This window comes from Coturnix japonica, chromosome 37 (assembly GCF_054131305.1).
Source record: "Coturnix japonica strain WE chromosome 37, WE-NBRP24, whole genome shotgun sequence".
Taxonomy (NCBI): domain Eukaryota; kingdom Metazoa; phylum Chordata; class Aves; order Galliformes; family Phasianidae; genus Coturnix; species Coturnix japonica.
The window spans coordinates 2,096,008-2,112,622 of record NC_140699.1 but is presented as its reverse complement, the minus strand read 5'-3'; the positions used below and the strand labels follow the sequence as shown (position 1 = coordinate 2,112,622).

The 16,615-nt window shown below is 39.4% G+C and overlaps 1 protein-coding gene across 7 annotated transcripts in view; it reads right to left on the bottom strand.

Moving 5' to 3' along the window:
• The window catches only part of LOC146754891 (receptor-type tyrosine-protein phosphatase T-like), a 272,501-nt gene that overhangs the window by 83,738 nt on the left and 172,148 nt on the right, over positions 1 to 16,615 (bottom strand). For 6 of the 7 annotated variants that reach the window (XM_085526637.1, XM_085526638.1, XM_085526633.1 and 3 more), the window contains 4 exons: positions 14,827 to 15,098; positions 10,619 to 10,700; positions 7,586 to 7,701; positions 5,259 to 5,433 (listed from right to left, as the gene is read on the bottom strand). In XM_085526637.1, coding sequence (XP_085382763.1) covers positions 5,259 to 5,433; positions 7,586 to 7,701; positions 10,619 to 10,700; positions 14,827 to 15,098 — 645 coding nt within the window. Of the gene's footprint in view, positions 1 to 5,258; positions 5,434 to 7,585; positions 7,702 to 10,618; positions 10,701 to 14,826; positions 15,099 to 16,615 lie in introns of those variants that run through there. The other variant, XM_085526639.1, reaches the window with a different exon arrangement.

The following is a 16,615-nucleotide window of genomic DNA, read 5'->3' as shown; positions in this document are numbered from 1 at the left end:
TGAAACTCAAGTCAGTGCTGTGACAGGAAAGTTGTATTCATTTCCCAAGTGCCTACAATGAAGATAAAGTTCATACAGCAATCTCTGCTTGCTTAGCTTAGAAATTGAAGAGCTATGGCAGAAAGAAAAGAAATTGGAGACCTGAACTGTCAACAATTAGCTTAGGAAATGTCCTTGTATCACAGCTGTAGCTTTGTATTCTTCCCGGAAACACCCATTCTAATTCACACATCCTTGGCTAACGTAAACACTGAAAACAAGGAATACAAACATGGCAACACGACTGCAAGTCCACATTGCACAGTGCAGCTCTGAAAAATGGATCCAGTCTATAATATCATGTATGTCTATCAATCAGCTCCCAAGAAAGGCTTCATTTCCAGTTCTATTTTGGAGGTTAAACAGAAGGAGAAGGAAATATTTTCTTTTGAAATAACACGTATCATTCTTTCTAACTGCCTATTTCTATGAAACAACGGCTTTGTCCTCAGCGCTCTCCCCTCCTCCAAAAGCTATTAAGGCAGAGTGAGAGGAAGCAAAGCTCTCAGTGAGAGGGAATGAGTGTTCAAAATCTCATCTCCCCTTTTCTCAGCACACAGACATCCAATGATTAGATCTGAGTTAAAGCAATAGCTATTGGACAACACCAAACTAGATGATTAAAACAGAGTGAAGAGTTCGAGTAATTATTAGCCAGATTTGAACACCAGGGTTTGGAGCATTGCATTCCCTACATCACTGTGACTACAGAGGAATAAAGGAATGGCAGCAGCTTCTTCAGGCACCCCGCAACCACAATGTCAGTTTCTCATGTTCACTAATTTCATAACCTTCACAAATGGTTCACCATCCACACATACACTCTGTGGTAATCCAAAAGAGCAACATTAACACACACCCGATCAAATCTACACTTAACTTCTCCTGGTGCTGCACACATTAACTCTGCAGACAATCCAGTTGTGTAAAAAGGCAAAGAGAGAACATGAGAGTGTGAGAGCATGAAGCCTGAGGAAAGCCCTCCCCATCACAGCTTTCCTGATACCGCTGACAGTGCCAACGAGAGATGCTTCCCTGTTCATAAAGTGATAACGTGCAGGACCTTGATTAATTCAAGGTGAATTCAAATCTACTCAGCAACTTTCACAACCTGGATGAGCCCGATTAATAGCCGTGAGGCACGAAAATTCCTATCTGAATTTCTGCACACTATAAAAAAATATTTTAACAGTGAAATCTAAAAAGCATTTATTTCCGACCATAGATGAGTTTCTCACCTAAATGGCTCCAAGTGAGGGGCCAGGTTAGGATCTTCCAGCTACTCTCAGGCAAAAGAAGATGACTGCAACATTGCTACTATTCTTATCAGTACCCCCAGCCCAGGGATCTGAGTACTGTTATGGCAATAGTTGCTATATTATCTTGTGATGGCAAGGGTATTATGATACATTTAATGAGTACTTTTCATACCAGTATCCTAAGGTACAAAATTATACATGTACTGTGGATGAATATGAAGTGAAAGACTATGGAGTTTATGGTCACAGAATCAAAGAATGGGTTGGAAGGGACCTTTAAGATCACCTCCTTCCAACCCCCTGCTGTAGGCAGGGACACCTCCCTCTAAGCCCAGGTTGCTCAGCCCCATCCAGCCTGGCCCTGAATGACGGCAGGGAAGGGGCATCCACAGCCTCAATGGGCAACCTGTGCCAGTGTCTCACCAGCCTCGCAGTAAGGAATTTCTCCCTGATATCACATCTAAATCAGCTTTAAACTGGAAGAGGGCAATTTCTGCTCATCCTGTCACTACAGGCCCCCATAACAATGTCATCCTAAGGAAGTACATTGAAGTCAATTGTATTTTCAGTCCAGATGCAAGCTCTAATCTGCAGTACATGCATAATGCCATATAATATACTTTCATATCTACACTCCCACTTGTTTCACCCAAGCAGACCTATGGAGGGCCTGATGCAACATCTCTATGGCCAGATCCAGCCTGGATCAGATGTGCGAGACATATCTTTATTTCTTATTTTTTTTAGGCTTTGGAAAGTTCTTTTTCCTAATAGTTCTTCCTGAAGCTTAATAATTAATTGAAACTACTCTGGATACAACTCCAATGGTACATACTGAGACTGGTCAAAATGCAGGTAGAGGTTGTCTACTTCATAATTTTTAATAGTGAATTTGCAAGGTATATCTCTATATATTTAATACTGAAGCAACTTAACCACATACATAGGTATTTTGTCTTAATGCATAATTATTTATTGTTATTTGTTGTCTTGACAGGCATCAGACCAGAAAAGAATTAGAGAAAAAACAGTAAGCAACACTGGGGAAAAAAACAACAACCCACCTCTCCCTCTGGCATCATTGCAAGTATCAGCTTCATGTCTGAAAACCTCAAGAAAAAAGTGACTGATAAACAGATGAGCTGTCCCAAACATCACATGGATGACAGAAAGCCACTCAGCTAAGGAACAGACTGTCTTACATCTGTGTTGAGTAATCAAACACTATAAAAATCAACAAAGGCAAAACTGAAGGGAAAAAGAACATATCCTGAGAGGTCTGTAAAGGGGTTTTGTCGCATACTGCAACTCCTGTTGTGGCAGCATAGAACAGATCTCATAAAAATCATCAGGTAGCAATAAAATGATCTCAAAAGACCTGCTGGTGAGCCAAGACTGCAAAAACAAACAGGTTCAAGAAAAAAGAAGTTAATAATTTCTACCACTCATTAATTTGGGCACTCAAACTACCTGAAATGGATCAGAAAAATAAATCGCAAACAACTTGCCAATACAAACACACGCACAGTTTAAAATGTTATTCACACTCCCACATGAAGTAAGAGGCTTTCTGGAAGGACACTCGAATTGTATCATTAATACAGATCTCACGTGTTCAGATCCTGGACAGTTTTGTAGTATTTTAAACAATCTTTACACAAGCAAAATATGCATTTATTTCAGAATATGGATAACTGCCATGCAGCTTTTACTTAAAAGAAAATTACGGACTAGAAGCATTCCATCTGCATGCGATCAGTACAGCAAGATGTAGAAGCTCTAGGATACTCGAAGCCTGCCCTACACAAAATTACTGTATGAGAGACTGTGAAAGTTAAGAAATAGAGGAGAGCTATTTTCCAGAGGAGCACCAAAGGATGGTAAGGTGTGCAGATGGAAATGATGGGTTTTGCAGGCTTTGTGATTACGATTCTGAAGTGCAAAGAGAAGAATAGATTTACTGCCACTTACAGAAGGTATTTGCACAGACAGTGAACAGCTCTGCAGTGGCAGTTCTCTAGCATTCTCAGTATTGGAAATATAATGTCCACATAGTCACGTATGACAACCGAAGGGGCTGGTTTGTGTTTAATATCACTGGTTTATTTGCTGAAAGAAGTATCTACGGTTCCAATTTCAAGTGTTGAGGTAGTAAATGTATTTCAAATAAAGATTCCTCAATCTGTGTCTACTAAATTATGCAGCATCAAGAACTGTAAATCACTTTCTCATTGCTGTAATAAAATATCTTACGGCTAAGGGAAGCAAACAGATCTTCACATGAGAAAGATATATAGATAGTTTTTTCAACCTTGACCTTTGTTGAAAAAATCCTACATGATTTTATGTTCAGCTAACTGGGAAAAAGCATGTGAGGCAAAGAATTAGCTTGGATTTAGTAGGTTTAGGGACAGGACTATCAATTGAGCAGAACTTCAATTACAGACTAATTTAATGTATACCCAAGTACATTACTGCAATTCAATAAACATCTCTTCAGAATTAAACAATTCCAATTTGCTTTCATTTCAGTCTGTATATATGTGTTGCGAATTTGCTATTACCCACGCTAAAATTAGCCAGACTAGAAGTACTCATCTATGCAATCCCAGTGTTTCACAGTGCTGCATCAAGCTAACCTCAAATGAACCACTTAACTTTGCCTGCTTACTAATACAGCAGCACAGAGCAGAGGAGTGTGCCTTCCCATAACAATATTCCTCTCCTCAAGTTTCTCTGCCTAGGTGTCTGCCTGGGTAATTCAGCAGTGAGTCTACCAATGTCCATCATGTTGGATGTCCAGCCATTCACATTTACAACTCACTCTTCTATTTTTCTCCTCCTCATACTGTTAAACATGAAAGTGTCAGGCACATGCCCAACTCTGCATACTCTAATATTGGTTGCTCTGGAAGACTGCCTTCCCTCTACTTAACAATTTTACAGTACCAATATGCTGCTTTTGGCAACTCGATTTCATTTTAATCATAAGTTAACTCCTCTAACAAGTGAGATAGTAGATAATTTGGTGGGAATTAAAATCATTTCGCACCTAATCTGAACATTCTCTTCATGATCAGTGTAGCCTGAATATCTACAACATTGGATATTTAAAACATTGTGAAGGTGCTAGTGCTAAGTGACAGAAAAAGTTGCTAAAAAAGTACTACAGTAGAACAAAGTGATCTCATGTCTCCAACAGTCCTCTATCTCCATAACGTACAAAAGTTTTGATCAATAAAACTATATTCTCTGAGAAGATTCCTTCCACCCACATCAGTATTGCCTTCAATAGACACTAAAGCAGTCTAAGGGGAGACTGTCACCTTCTGGTTTGTTCTCCTAAGACACAGTGAGCATCCTTGTGGTGCAGCTTGGGTAACATTAATAAAGCAGCGCAGTAAATAGCATTTCATTCCGTGCATCATGGATGTTCTTAAGCAAATACCACCTTGCACGTGTCAGGCACAGCATCACCTCCTGAATCACAGTTAATAAGAGAGCTGAAACCTCCAGCTTCCATTAAGAGCTACTGATATCTGTACTGTGTGCTTCAGGACATCAACAGAATCATTCCAGATCACCTGCACCCAACAGTCTTGAACAGACTCTTCTGACATGCAACACTACCATAGGATTATTTGTGTCTGATGAAATGTAAAGCAAGCCAGATAAAGCTGACTGACAGATAAACTATTCTGCTGACTGCATTAAAATTATCCACAGCTACCATACATTACTTCAAGAGCTCATGAAGAAGGCTGTATTCAGATAAAGCTTTGATTCAAATACTTGTTTTAAGAAAATGATTGAAATTCATGTCACTTTTACCCATTTTTCCTACTTGAATCTAATAGGATTGAAAGAAAGAAAGGCCCAATAGGACGTCAAATTTTACACACAGTTGACACAGGAGGAAACGCTCAACTAACACCAAGTTGCTGTATTAATACAACTTACCTTTCACTATTAGTTCTGCATAATTTGAAACTCCAGATCCTCCATCTGAGCGAATGACACACCGGTATTTGCTGATGCTGCGCTGCGAAGTGTCAGCAACGCTGACGGTAGCAGAGAAACGCCTGTGGTTGACGACTCGAGTAACCATTAATGCTGTGTCCCTCCCATTCCACTGCTGTGGAGACAGATGAAAACAACTCACATCACAAAGGCACACAAATTATTCACTCTTCGTTACTCTTAAAACTGCTCAGACCTTCACTAGGTTAGATTTTGTACGAGTACAATTCATTCAGGAAAAGACAGCTGGTAACGTCCCTGAAAAATTTACAGGCTTTCTGGGTTTTATGAAGTAGTGGGCTTAAATGTTCTTATATATTTAAGTTTTTTGTATCTACTTAAATTCTGACATATTTTTGTGCGTTTGATGTGTTATGTATACTGAAAAGCCTGGAGAGTGACAGCTAAGACTATTTGTACTGGGTATATCCAGAAGCTTATCCAGGACATGAAAATACTACAAATGAATGCATTTTGTACTCCTGTGAAAATACTATAAGTGAACAGATTTTATAAACCTGTCATTTTCAGGCATAAAACTTTGTTTCCAGAACAATTTAAATACATTGCTTGGATGAACAGCAATGTTTATATGTCCAGCAATCCCCAATAAATCTTTCTCCACCAATGCCATGCAGCATTTTCCCAACTGGAAAAGTGACAGATGATGAATTAACTGGAAATCAGCATAAACACCTGAACTTGCTCAGTTGGTCTATTTTATTAGAAACCTCAATGGAAAACACAGAGTCATTGTGCCAGTTTCCAGTAATCAATTTTGGGAAGTATTTCCAAGGCTGTTTTCATTAAATCCTCCAGTTTAAAAGAATGGAAACCAGGATCCCCCTACCAATGATGATTTCCTCCCAAATCCCTTCTTCTCTTTGGAAAAAAGGTTCACAGTGCTTCAGATCAGAAGTTTTTTCACACACATATAATCTTTCCGTGGAAAGATTTCACAGAAATAATTCAAAAAAAGATATAGAATAAGCCAAAATATGTTTCTGTTAATGCTAAAAGTACAACATAGGCCAATAATTTTCAGGCTAAAAGGTATATTTTAAGATAACAGCTTTAATAATGTACAGTTAGAATGACTGTTATTTTTACAGAACGCCAACCACATTTCTCACCAACACAATCTTTTTCCCGGTATTAATTTTTGTTTACACCATTAGTAAACTGATTCTTGCCTGAGTATTTAGACTAGTGCAAGGTGGAACGATACAAAGATGGTAACAGATATTCAGAAGGTTATTTATGAGGAAAAACTCACTAATATGGATGCCTTCGCTGGGAAATGCTGAAGCAACCTCCACCAGGGAGCAATCTCCAAGAGATACTGCCTCAGTGGTGGTCAGCCCTTAAATGAGGTCTAGAGGAGGTGGAGTCAAGCTCCACCCCTTCTGGGACCACAGCTAAATTAGTCTCACCTGTGCTCCCACAGCTGACCTAACATTTGCCTCAGCTGATTAATCAGAGGTTCAGGCTGTGATTACCAATTTCAAACAATTTTCAACTCAACTATCTTCAAAGTCTCCAGAAGAACTCTAGTATAGAATATGGCAATGCTGGAACTCCACAGAGCCAAGTACTCCAAAGGGCACAAGTAATAACTTTGTCCTTCACTGGCAAACAGCACTCCACCCTTCCAGTTTGCTAAAAGCTCCATTTCTAACTCCAGAACTGAAAATCACTTAAGTTTGTCACTACGTGAATAGCACAACACAGTTTTTGAAGTCCAACCAGTAGAATGAAAATAGACACAAATAGAAGGAACTCTTTGGTCATTTAGTGAGCAACCAGAGGAACATTCTGCTATCAATATAGAGCCAATGCAGAGCAAAAGCCAACGGAAACTGGGAGGAAGAAACAAAATGAGTACAAACTGGCTTTGTCCTTTTATAACATACCTTAAGGAATGTTTTCATCTCAACATACTTCCCTCAGCCTTTGTCAACAATATTTTTGGAGGGCAAAAGGAAAGAAGACCAAAAATTAAGCAGAAGGGAGGGATTATTGCACCTGTTCTGCCTTTTCTTTTTTATGAAGGAGTGCTTACAGGTCTGAAGATGTATGTTTAGAACTAACATTTTGCTGGCCACTTTTTCCATCTTCTGAAGCACAGTTCTGCATTTTATCATCTTGAATTCTGATCTGGAAACAACTCAAGGCAGTTCTCAAAGGATTTTGATGATAAACATTTGCCCCACCACCCTGCTGTCCTCTGTCTATTTATTTTACTTGAAAAAATTGCATCACTTTACCTGAAGCCAGAGTTTGTCATGCTGGGACCACTTCCCCCCGGCAATGCACTGGAATGTCGCATTCTGTCCCACATTAACCTCCACATTCTGAAGCCGTAAGAAATGAGGTGCTTTTCCTAACAAGAAATGCAAAGAATAGGAAGGGTAGAGCAAGGCAGCGATTGTGTTACACCAACACAGATATCAGAACAAAGCAAGTCATCCTACTCCTGACAAAGAGATTTAGCAAAATAAAGCTGTCCCTCAGTACTGAGCTACTTGGTGCAGAGCAAGGGGATCTTACAGATCTTTCATGGTCACCAAAGCAATTTGTTACTCCCTTCTATTAAGAGTAACTGAGAACATTTTTTCTCTTTAGGAAACTGTGGCTCTACCAAGGGCAAAATGAAATGAAATTGAGGTTGTCAAGTGTGGCTGGCCAAAACAAATTTGTATAAAGAATTTTCTCCTTTCAATTGTATTGACTATCAAATACATCCTGTAACTGTGGAGTAACAATGCCGCTGATATAAAATCACTGATATTAAATGAAACATTGATATTACTGATAAGTGTTGGATTGCTGCACTGGTTAATAACGCCAATATCTGCTTTTTGATGACAATAAATTCAGTATTCGTTCAACACTAAACCACCAACATCCAAATGCTGATATCACCAACATATTTTGTGACAGCAGAAAAAGATCATCTGATTAGCTTTGTGCTTGCTGGGCTTCAGAAGGAAGTTTGTGCACCAACCAAATACTCTCAGAGTAGGACACACAACAGCCTTCTAATACAGTAAGGGTCAGCATTTTTCAACTTCATCTTTACCTTTTGGATATAAGTAGCCAAGGAATTACATATTTTCAGAGCACAAACTAACCTACATTTTTCTATTGGAATTAAATAGGTTCAGAAGATGTAGGCATGTGTGTGCAGGAAGCCTGGCAAATAGATGGTTGTCTACTACAGGCACATGAACAGAAAACCCTTGCCTGCATGCTACGTCAGAGGTTTTTATCTAATTCCTCTGCCACATTCTCCATATGCCCAGTTTGCTGACAACTCAAGCAAAGTGCAGGGATTCTGTACTATCGTGCTTTCTAGGGGTCAGAGCAGCGTGTCAAAGCCAACTGGTAAACCACCTCTGGGTGACAGGCAGCAAAGCAAGTACTATGTGCTGCTTGCAGGCTATTTAGGAGTGACTTCTGCCTATGTTCAGGTATGAGTGAGCTCCAAATCAGGCACATATAGCCACACCAGCCTCAAAACTAAAACATAACACCAATAATTTCAAGTGCCATTCAGGCTCAATCAGAAGCTTCCTCATTCCTGTGCTTTGAGTTTTAACAATTGTAAAATGAACCCGAGGGGCAAAGTTAGTCTGTACAGTGTCACTACTGAACAGCAAAGACAACACTGGGAATCAGACAGAAGTATTTGCAAAGACTGCAGAGAACTCATAGCTTGTAGGGACCTGCACACACTGCAGGTTGCCAACTGATTTCAAATGCACTGGATATAGTCTGAGTAATTCCAGCTTTGGGTCACCAAGATTGCATTTAATTTTCCAGAGGAACCTGCATGTACTTGGAGATGGAGTTTTAAACATCAGTTTTAATAATTCACCAAGCAGGATTTGGGGTTGCTATATATTTTTTAATCCCATAACCTTCTTGTCTTTGCCTCACAGTTGGTTCTGTGGCCTCTTTCCCAGTAAAGGGATCAGTCACCACCAAACATGCTTTGGAATGCATACACATCATTTGGGGGATTTTTTTGGAGGCTGCCAGTTATCAGCAACATCTGGTCAACACAGATTGTAAGTATTTCTTAATGAAGTAAATACACCCAAAGGCCCGAGGAACAAGCACATGGTAAATACAAATATAATTCAGTTAAACTGCAATTAACCATACTGCAGTTATCAGAAATGTCCTGTTAAACTTGAGCAGAGCCATGTACCTCACATTGCGAATGGTTGCTATTCTTTGAAATAAAATGGGTGAACCTCACCCACAGAATTTTGTTTGGAAGAGCTGCTGCTCATTTACTGAAACTAAGAACCAGTGAAAGGGGCTGTTAAAGCTCCAACCTGATGGGGGTGGTGGGCTACCTTCCCAAAGGACATCAGGCCACCTGGAAATACTACAGCATCAAAGTTATAAACAAACCTAAATATAATAAGCCAAAGTATCACCCATAAATTCAATTTAATCTGCTACATAACAATTAATAATTCAAGCACTAAAATACATTAATTTATTATGGATTACTTTTTAAAAATACTATATTTTAAAGAGATATGTCTAAACTCATCAATGAACATGAAAGCTGTTAAAAATCTGTATGCTCCATACACAGTGTAGGGATACAAAAGTCCTTGAGCCTCTCAGTAGATGCACAGAGAAACCAAAGAAGTGCGCACACAAATGTAGAGGCTTAATGTCTTTCTATGCTGGAAAAATGTAAGCTGGGCATAGTACAGCTAAGGTAGGAGAAACAGAACAAATATTTCTGAACAGTGTAAAGAACCTGCATTAGTTTTCGTTGCTGTGTAAGTCTAAATGAGATTTATTTATTAAATAACTCATGCAGAATCAAAAACCTTTCTTTTGAGAGATACCTTTAGGATATGTCTTTTCTTATTTTACTACTTTATATATCGAACCAATTTGTCTTATTTCCTTAAGTTAACCACGCAGGACATTATCAGAAACATTTAGATCTTTTCCTACAGCAGAACAATTCCGAAACAACAAAACAGAGTTTTATGTTCTTGTGACTCTTCTACAATGAGAAACTTCCACAAACATCCTGGCACAAGTGACCGAATCAGAGCACCTTTGCCTTTTGCACAAATTGTCAAGTTATTTAATTGCACAAGGCTGGCTGCCTTTAGTTGTTTTGGGGGATACCAAAACAGAAGAGATTTTACAGTTGGCACTATTGGATAAGTCACAACTTAAGACTGCCAAGCCCAGTATTATAGACTGCAAAGCCTGGTATTTAACGCATTGAGACGGTTAGAAGAACAAAGAATACTCACTGCATGGATGGGCAAGAACTCTGACTTCATCCACAGCTATGTACCCTGGATGTCCTTTCAAAGAGACAGATTCAAATATCACCTGAAATACAAAGAAAAGGTTTTCTTAGAAAGAACTGCACTAGTCATTTGGCCAGTCACCACATTCCACTCCTATTCCAATGTCTGATACATTCAAAGCATTTTATCATTAATAACAAAGGGGTACCTATGCAATACAGCATGAAGACACATGTCAAAGACAGAAAATCAACTTGACACAGATAACAAAAAGAGCAATATTAATTAGGATTAGTGAGAACTATGTACTGCTTCCATTTGGAAGAGCAAAGAAACCAATTACACACGTGTGCAATTACATCTGATTTGAAGTGTTCTATAAGTACAATACAAATACTGTGTGCAAAGAGTTTGGGGCAGGGCAAGGGGACTCTGGGAGACTGGTAAAATTCAAACTAATTAACTATTGCCAAATAAGCAAAATAAAATTCAGGAAAAAAACAGTATTAAATGCTGTAAAGTTTACAAGGACAAAGCTAATTAATGTGTTCAGCTGGCACAGTTACTACTACTGCAGCAGCCACTGTTTTTGCAGGATAATTCGTGACTATCAAAATCATTACCGGAACACCATTAAGTTTGTTAACTACTAAAAGCCAGTCTTCAACACTGCTATTCCCACTTTAAATAAAATTTGGCATTCCTAGCCTGTCACTATTGAGCCTTTTCTTCATCTCCTCCATTGGAAGATGTAACTCAACAAAAGATTCAGCTTTTTGAATGCCGACCACCACAGCTCAAGCTACAAAAGTGGAGCAGCATGTACTTCATAATCAGGTTGCCATTAATCATTTTGCTTTGCATTTGGGCTTCCATAATTTAGTTTCTACTTATATTCCCATGATATCTTAAGATCTACTCCCTCAGTTCAAAGCATTCCAAGTGGGAGCACTCCTGAAATAAGCCCTTTAGAAAAATGCCATGATAAAAACAGGTAGAATAAAGAAATAAAGGGGAAAAAACAAAGTAAGAAAAGCTCAGGTGCTAGCAATATAAACAGAGTTCTGCAGCAGATGAAGGTGGGCAAAAAATAGGTTGTCCGAAGGATAAGAGGAGGTAGCAAATATCTGGAAGATGATCAAACCATCAATAAATGTTTCCTGTGTTCAAGAATACTTTCTAAGGACTGTATAAACAAGGAATAGAATGCATGTCCTCAGTATGGAAATGACAATTTATTTGATAAATGAAAATTCATTCATGATAAACACGGCACTTACTGCTAAGGTCACACAGCAATTACTGTGACTCCCTTCAGACTAGGATTAAACTGCGCCTTCATAGCCACCAAACTTTACTTTGCTTATCTTATAGCTGAGAAGTTACAAGCTTTGCTGAATTACTACCTCAATTTCCTGAAAGCCAAGAACTTGGAAAGAATAATTCCCCGCTTCTTTGAGGTAAAAACAAACACATAGCGGACTGACCTCTGTTAATTAGTGACACAGTTCACAGAGCACAAAATAACCTAAACCTTGAGTCGGTAGCAGCTGTGTCAGCTTCTAAAAAGACCATGGATTTAATCTTCACATTGCTGCCAAAATCACTGACAAGAGCAGAGGGTCTCAATTCACACTGCTTTGTTTGGACAGCTATTTTATTACCTTTTTAACTCTACTCTCAGATCTCTTTATTTCTCAGTTCAGATTTCCACACTGTTCTCACCCTTTTATACAGTTTTGCACCACTTCAGCCCTGTCAGAGTGGGCAGAGCAGAAGCACCTGGGCTGAAGAACAAGTGTTTAATACTTAACATTTTTGGAAGTTCTCAGAAATTAATATAATTCGCAAATGCAAAGTTTGGCTCTTCAACATTCTTAAATGCTCCTGAGAACTGCAAATACCAAGATTCATTTCATGTTTCCTTACCCATAAACAAACCCACATTTCACTGCTGCTATCTACCAGCAATGTCTGTGTTAGTGATGTAGCGTGGCTCATCTGTCGTGGTACGACAGACTTCTTCAGGCATGGATCAATACAGTACACAGGATCAGTACATCAAAACACCCCTTCCTGGCAGACTGTAGTGCTGTGCTCAGTGCATTCTGGGACTAAGTTAATCCTCGTGGCATGCAGTAATTCAAGAGCACACGTCTTACCTTTCTCCTAGAGCTATTATAGATTTTTCTCACTACACTACAAACGCTCGCAGACTGGGAATCCAGGCACAACTAACTCATGGGCAGAGCTGATAAACCTCTACCACCATCACATTAATACCTCAGCAGAGTGCTTCTGGATGTAGGTGACTCATACAACCCTTGTGCAGAATTGCCAGACCCAAACCACGACCCTCTGGCAATAGGCCTAGCACTGGTTTGCTGCTACTCACACCTCCAAAGCTCTGGGCACTTGTCAATACCTTGCATCCTGGGCAGTTGGCTTCAGATTTCTCAATGCACACAGCAATTACTGATGGTGTAATTGTTGGGTATTAAGAAAATAAACATTTTTCTTGACGTAGATTTCATTATTTAGGAGAAATACTTTTTTCCCCCCTGTGTTACCTTGTACTTTTGAAATACAGAATATCCATTCAGGCCTCTTCTGCACAAACTGTTCTCCGGGCGTGCAGTTTTGATTTAAAGTTGACAAACAACACTCTCACAGCATAATCTGGATTGTGAGTGTCAATGAGACGTTCCCCAGGCATCGGTACACAGAAGCTTTTATCACCATGCCACCTCTGGACTCCTTCAGCCACAAGTGTTACGATGTAACCAACAGTAATTTTGATAAAATTCCATGATTGCATTTCCCCCCCACTTTTGAGAGCTTAAAGTTTTCTTTCTTTTTTTCTTTTTTTCCTTAAACATAGAGAGTCACTAGATTGCAGAAACCAATGGACAAAATTAGGGACCAAGGACAGAGCAGACTATCAGATCCCTGACAACATTTTAAGAGCCATACTTTAGCAGAGGGAAATTAGAACTTTATCCATCATAAAGGTGAGGCTCAGGAGAGGGAGAGAAAAAGAGAGAGAACATTTGCATTTTCTGGGCAGGAACCACTCCCAGGCAGTCACTGCTGCCTTTAGGCTCTTCGTTTTTGCACAGCGGTGCAAAATTCTTCTTTGATTTAAAGGATTTTCTTCCTCGGGAAAAGCAAACCTGACCTCTAAAAAAACTTGCAAAAGATGTAATGAGGTTCAGGAAGTCTGGTATTGGTATATCTAACAGTTGGATCTCGTAGTTTGAGATCAGACTGTCTTTTCCAGGTTTTTCAAGCACTGATTACCTGGGTGAAAGATCATTTCTGTTCTCTCTGTACAGCACCTACTACGAAGCAGATTCTGGTTGATGTTAATATGAAAGTAGTATCGATCACTTTAATATGATTTCAGAGCGAGTGACAAGTTGTGCACAGCCCTTAAAACACCACTTCCAGTGCATTTGCATCTCTTTATCCCATATTCCCCTTCACCCTGTACAGTGTGCTCTTATCTATTCTGCTGAAATCCTTGGCTCCTTTTTGGAGGCAGAACATTAAAGTGTTCTACTTTAGCTCAGATTTTACAGACCTACTACCCAGTTATTTAAAAAAAAAAAAGAAAAGCTTTTCTTCCTACTGTTTTCTATCCGTAGAGCATTCAATGCCTTTTCATAGTTTCTTTTACTGTAATTCCCATCTCACTCATGCTCTTTTTTCTTACACTATAATATGTATTTCTCCTTTTCCTGCAAGGTGTAGGGTGCAATTACCTCCCAGGCACTGTTTTTTTTCCCTTGAATGTAAAACGATAAAAATCAGAAGATAAGAGTTCTCATGTCTTCACTGCTTAACAAGGAGTATATGAGTCCATTGTGTGCATGGGAAGTGCCAATCCAAGTCCGTTTACATGCATATTTCATGATACATAAGTGGGTTCTAACTTTCCAATAATTTACTTCACCTGCCCAGCTTTTCCTCTGTGACCTGAGAACATATGTAAAGAAAAAGGGTGAGAAGAGTTAAGTCAAGATGTCTCTATCATCTCTTGCTATAAAACTGTCATATGAAAACTCTATCTGATGCAAAAAAAAAAAAAAAGCGGGGAAAAAAAGCTGTATTTAATTTTCAGAAGACTTATTGCTAACAACAGCTCATAGCTCACACCCAGCCAGACACTCAATGGAAACAGACAGAGAAATACTGTGAACTCATACCTGATAAAAATGCGGCCAGAAAGTACTGATGGCAAGCTCTGCCTTCACCCATCCTTCTGTTACAACCCCTGAGACATTCCATATGGGATTGCCCTGTGGTCCTCCGTTCACTTTCACGTAGACATTCAGAGAGCCAGGACTCGAACGATCTCTGCTGGACAAGTAATAATGGAAATCGATGCAATGTGTGTCATTTTCCTTCAACGTGGGCAAAAGTAAGTGAGCTTTCTGCCTGGATGCCCGTCCAGAGCTGTTCACCATCATGAAGGAGCCTGTACACAGACAAGGGAAAAAAGAATGAATACTAAACATCTGCTGAGCTCTTTCAGTTAAAGCAGATTCCCTAGAAAAGTCAATGATTCCTTTAGAAGCCAGCAAACAAAACAGTTCCTCCTAAGAACTCAAACTAGCTATTTTATGCTAGTTGTTAGGTAACAGAAAAGAAAGGAGATCTAAATTACAGGGTATAAATACAAATAGATTCATGGCCAGCTATAACCGCCTTAATTAGATAACTTAGAAATTATAAATACAACTTTGCTTTTATTGTTTTATAACACTGCAATAAAAGAGTCACCCTAAACAAAGTCATATTTACCTTCCAAGAAGCCACAGGGCTCTCCTACAGCGTACAGCCCCAAATACCTACTTTCCCAAAGGCACATTCAACACAAAAGAATGCTATAAAAGATCACATTCTCAACTGGCATTTGCCTGCATGGTCTCTACCACCTTAGTGCCAATCTGTACCCGGGAACACTGTATCTTGGTGGTACAAGCTTTGGAAAGCAGCAAGGTGTTAAGAAAACCCAGTGTACAGAGCCTAGATGAATTAGGCTTGTTAGCACAAGAGCAACATCTCAACTAGCAATACAGCAACAAGGACAATTACACTTCTAGGAGGGAAGGACCGGCTGAATTTTAGGAGAGAAATCTATACTAAGGCAATTTATGAGTTTGTTAACCCTGAAGCTTGCATCATATTAAGCATGGCACTGGATGTTGAACTCATGTTTTGATTCATCAAGCAGTTATTTTACAGCACATTGTGTCTCAACTCATCTCTTTACAGATGCATCAAGGTGACAAATTTTAGCAATAAGAAAAAACATTATGAGAGTTATTTGATTCAATTCTGTTTAAGGGATCTGCTTTATGTGTGTGCAGACACTCACAGAAAAAGCTGAAGAAAATACCAAGATCCGGGGGAAAAAAAAATCTATGTGTCAGCAGCTAGGCATAATAATTTTTAATCAAATGCAGCCTTCTTGACATTCAGAGTCCTGCTGCAGCTGCCAAGTCATGCTACAAATGTATTTCTCTACTGGCCTCTTGCAGTTCACAGCACACTGTGTTTGAAAAGCCTTGCCTCACTTCTAACCTATTGACTTCCCCAATTCCGTGCCACAGCAGTTTGACAGACACTCAGATGAGCCAGATAAACATTCTGATCAGTTTTGTCCAGTGGACAGCCATACATATTCTATTTTATTTTCTTTTAAGCCACCAGATACCAGCCACTTCCTCACACAAAACTGCTTTTGGTGGTTTGTTGGTTTGTTTCTGTTTATGTGATATGTGTATACATTTTGTAAAGGACTGCAAAGCACGGATGCAGAAGAAAGTGCATCTTTCACAAGAAATCACACACGCTCCTGAGACCTTGGAAAACTCGAGCACAGTGCAGGCACAGCTGGGGATGAGGCGGTACAAGCAAAAAAGCTACAGTAAGGTGCTCTCTAGCGATCCGATCTTTCATTTGGATAGGTTAAAAATCCCAATGGCCCCC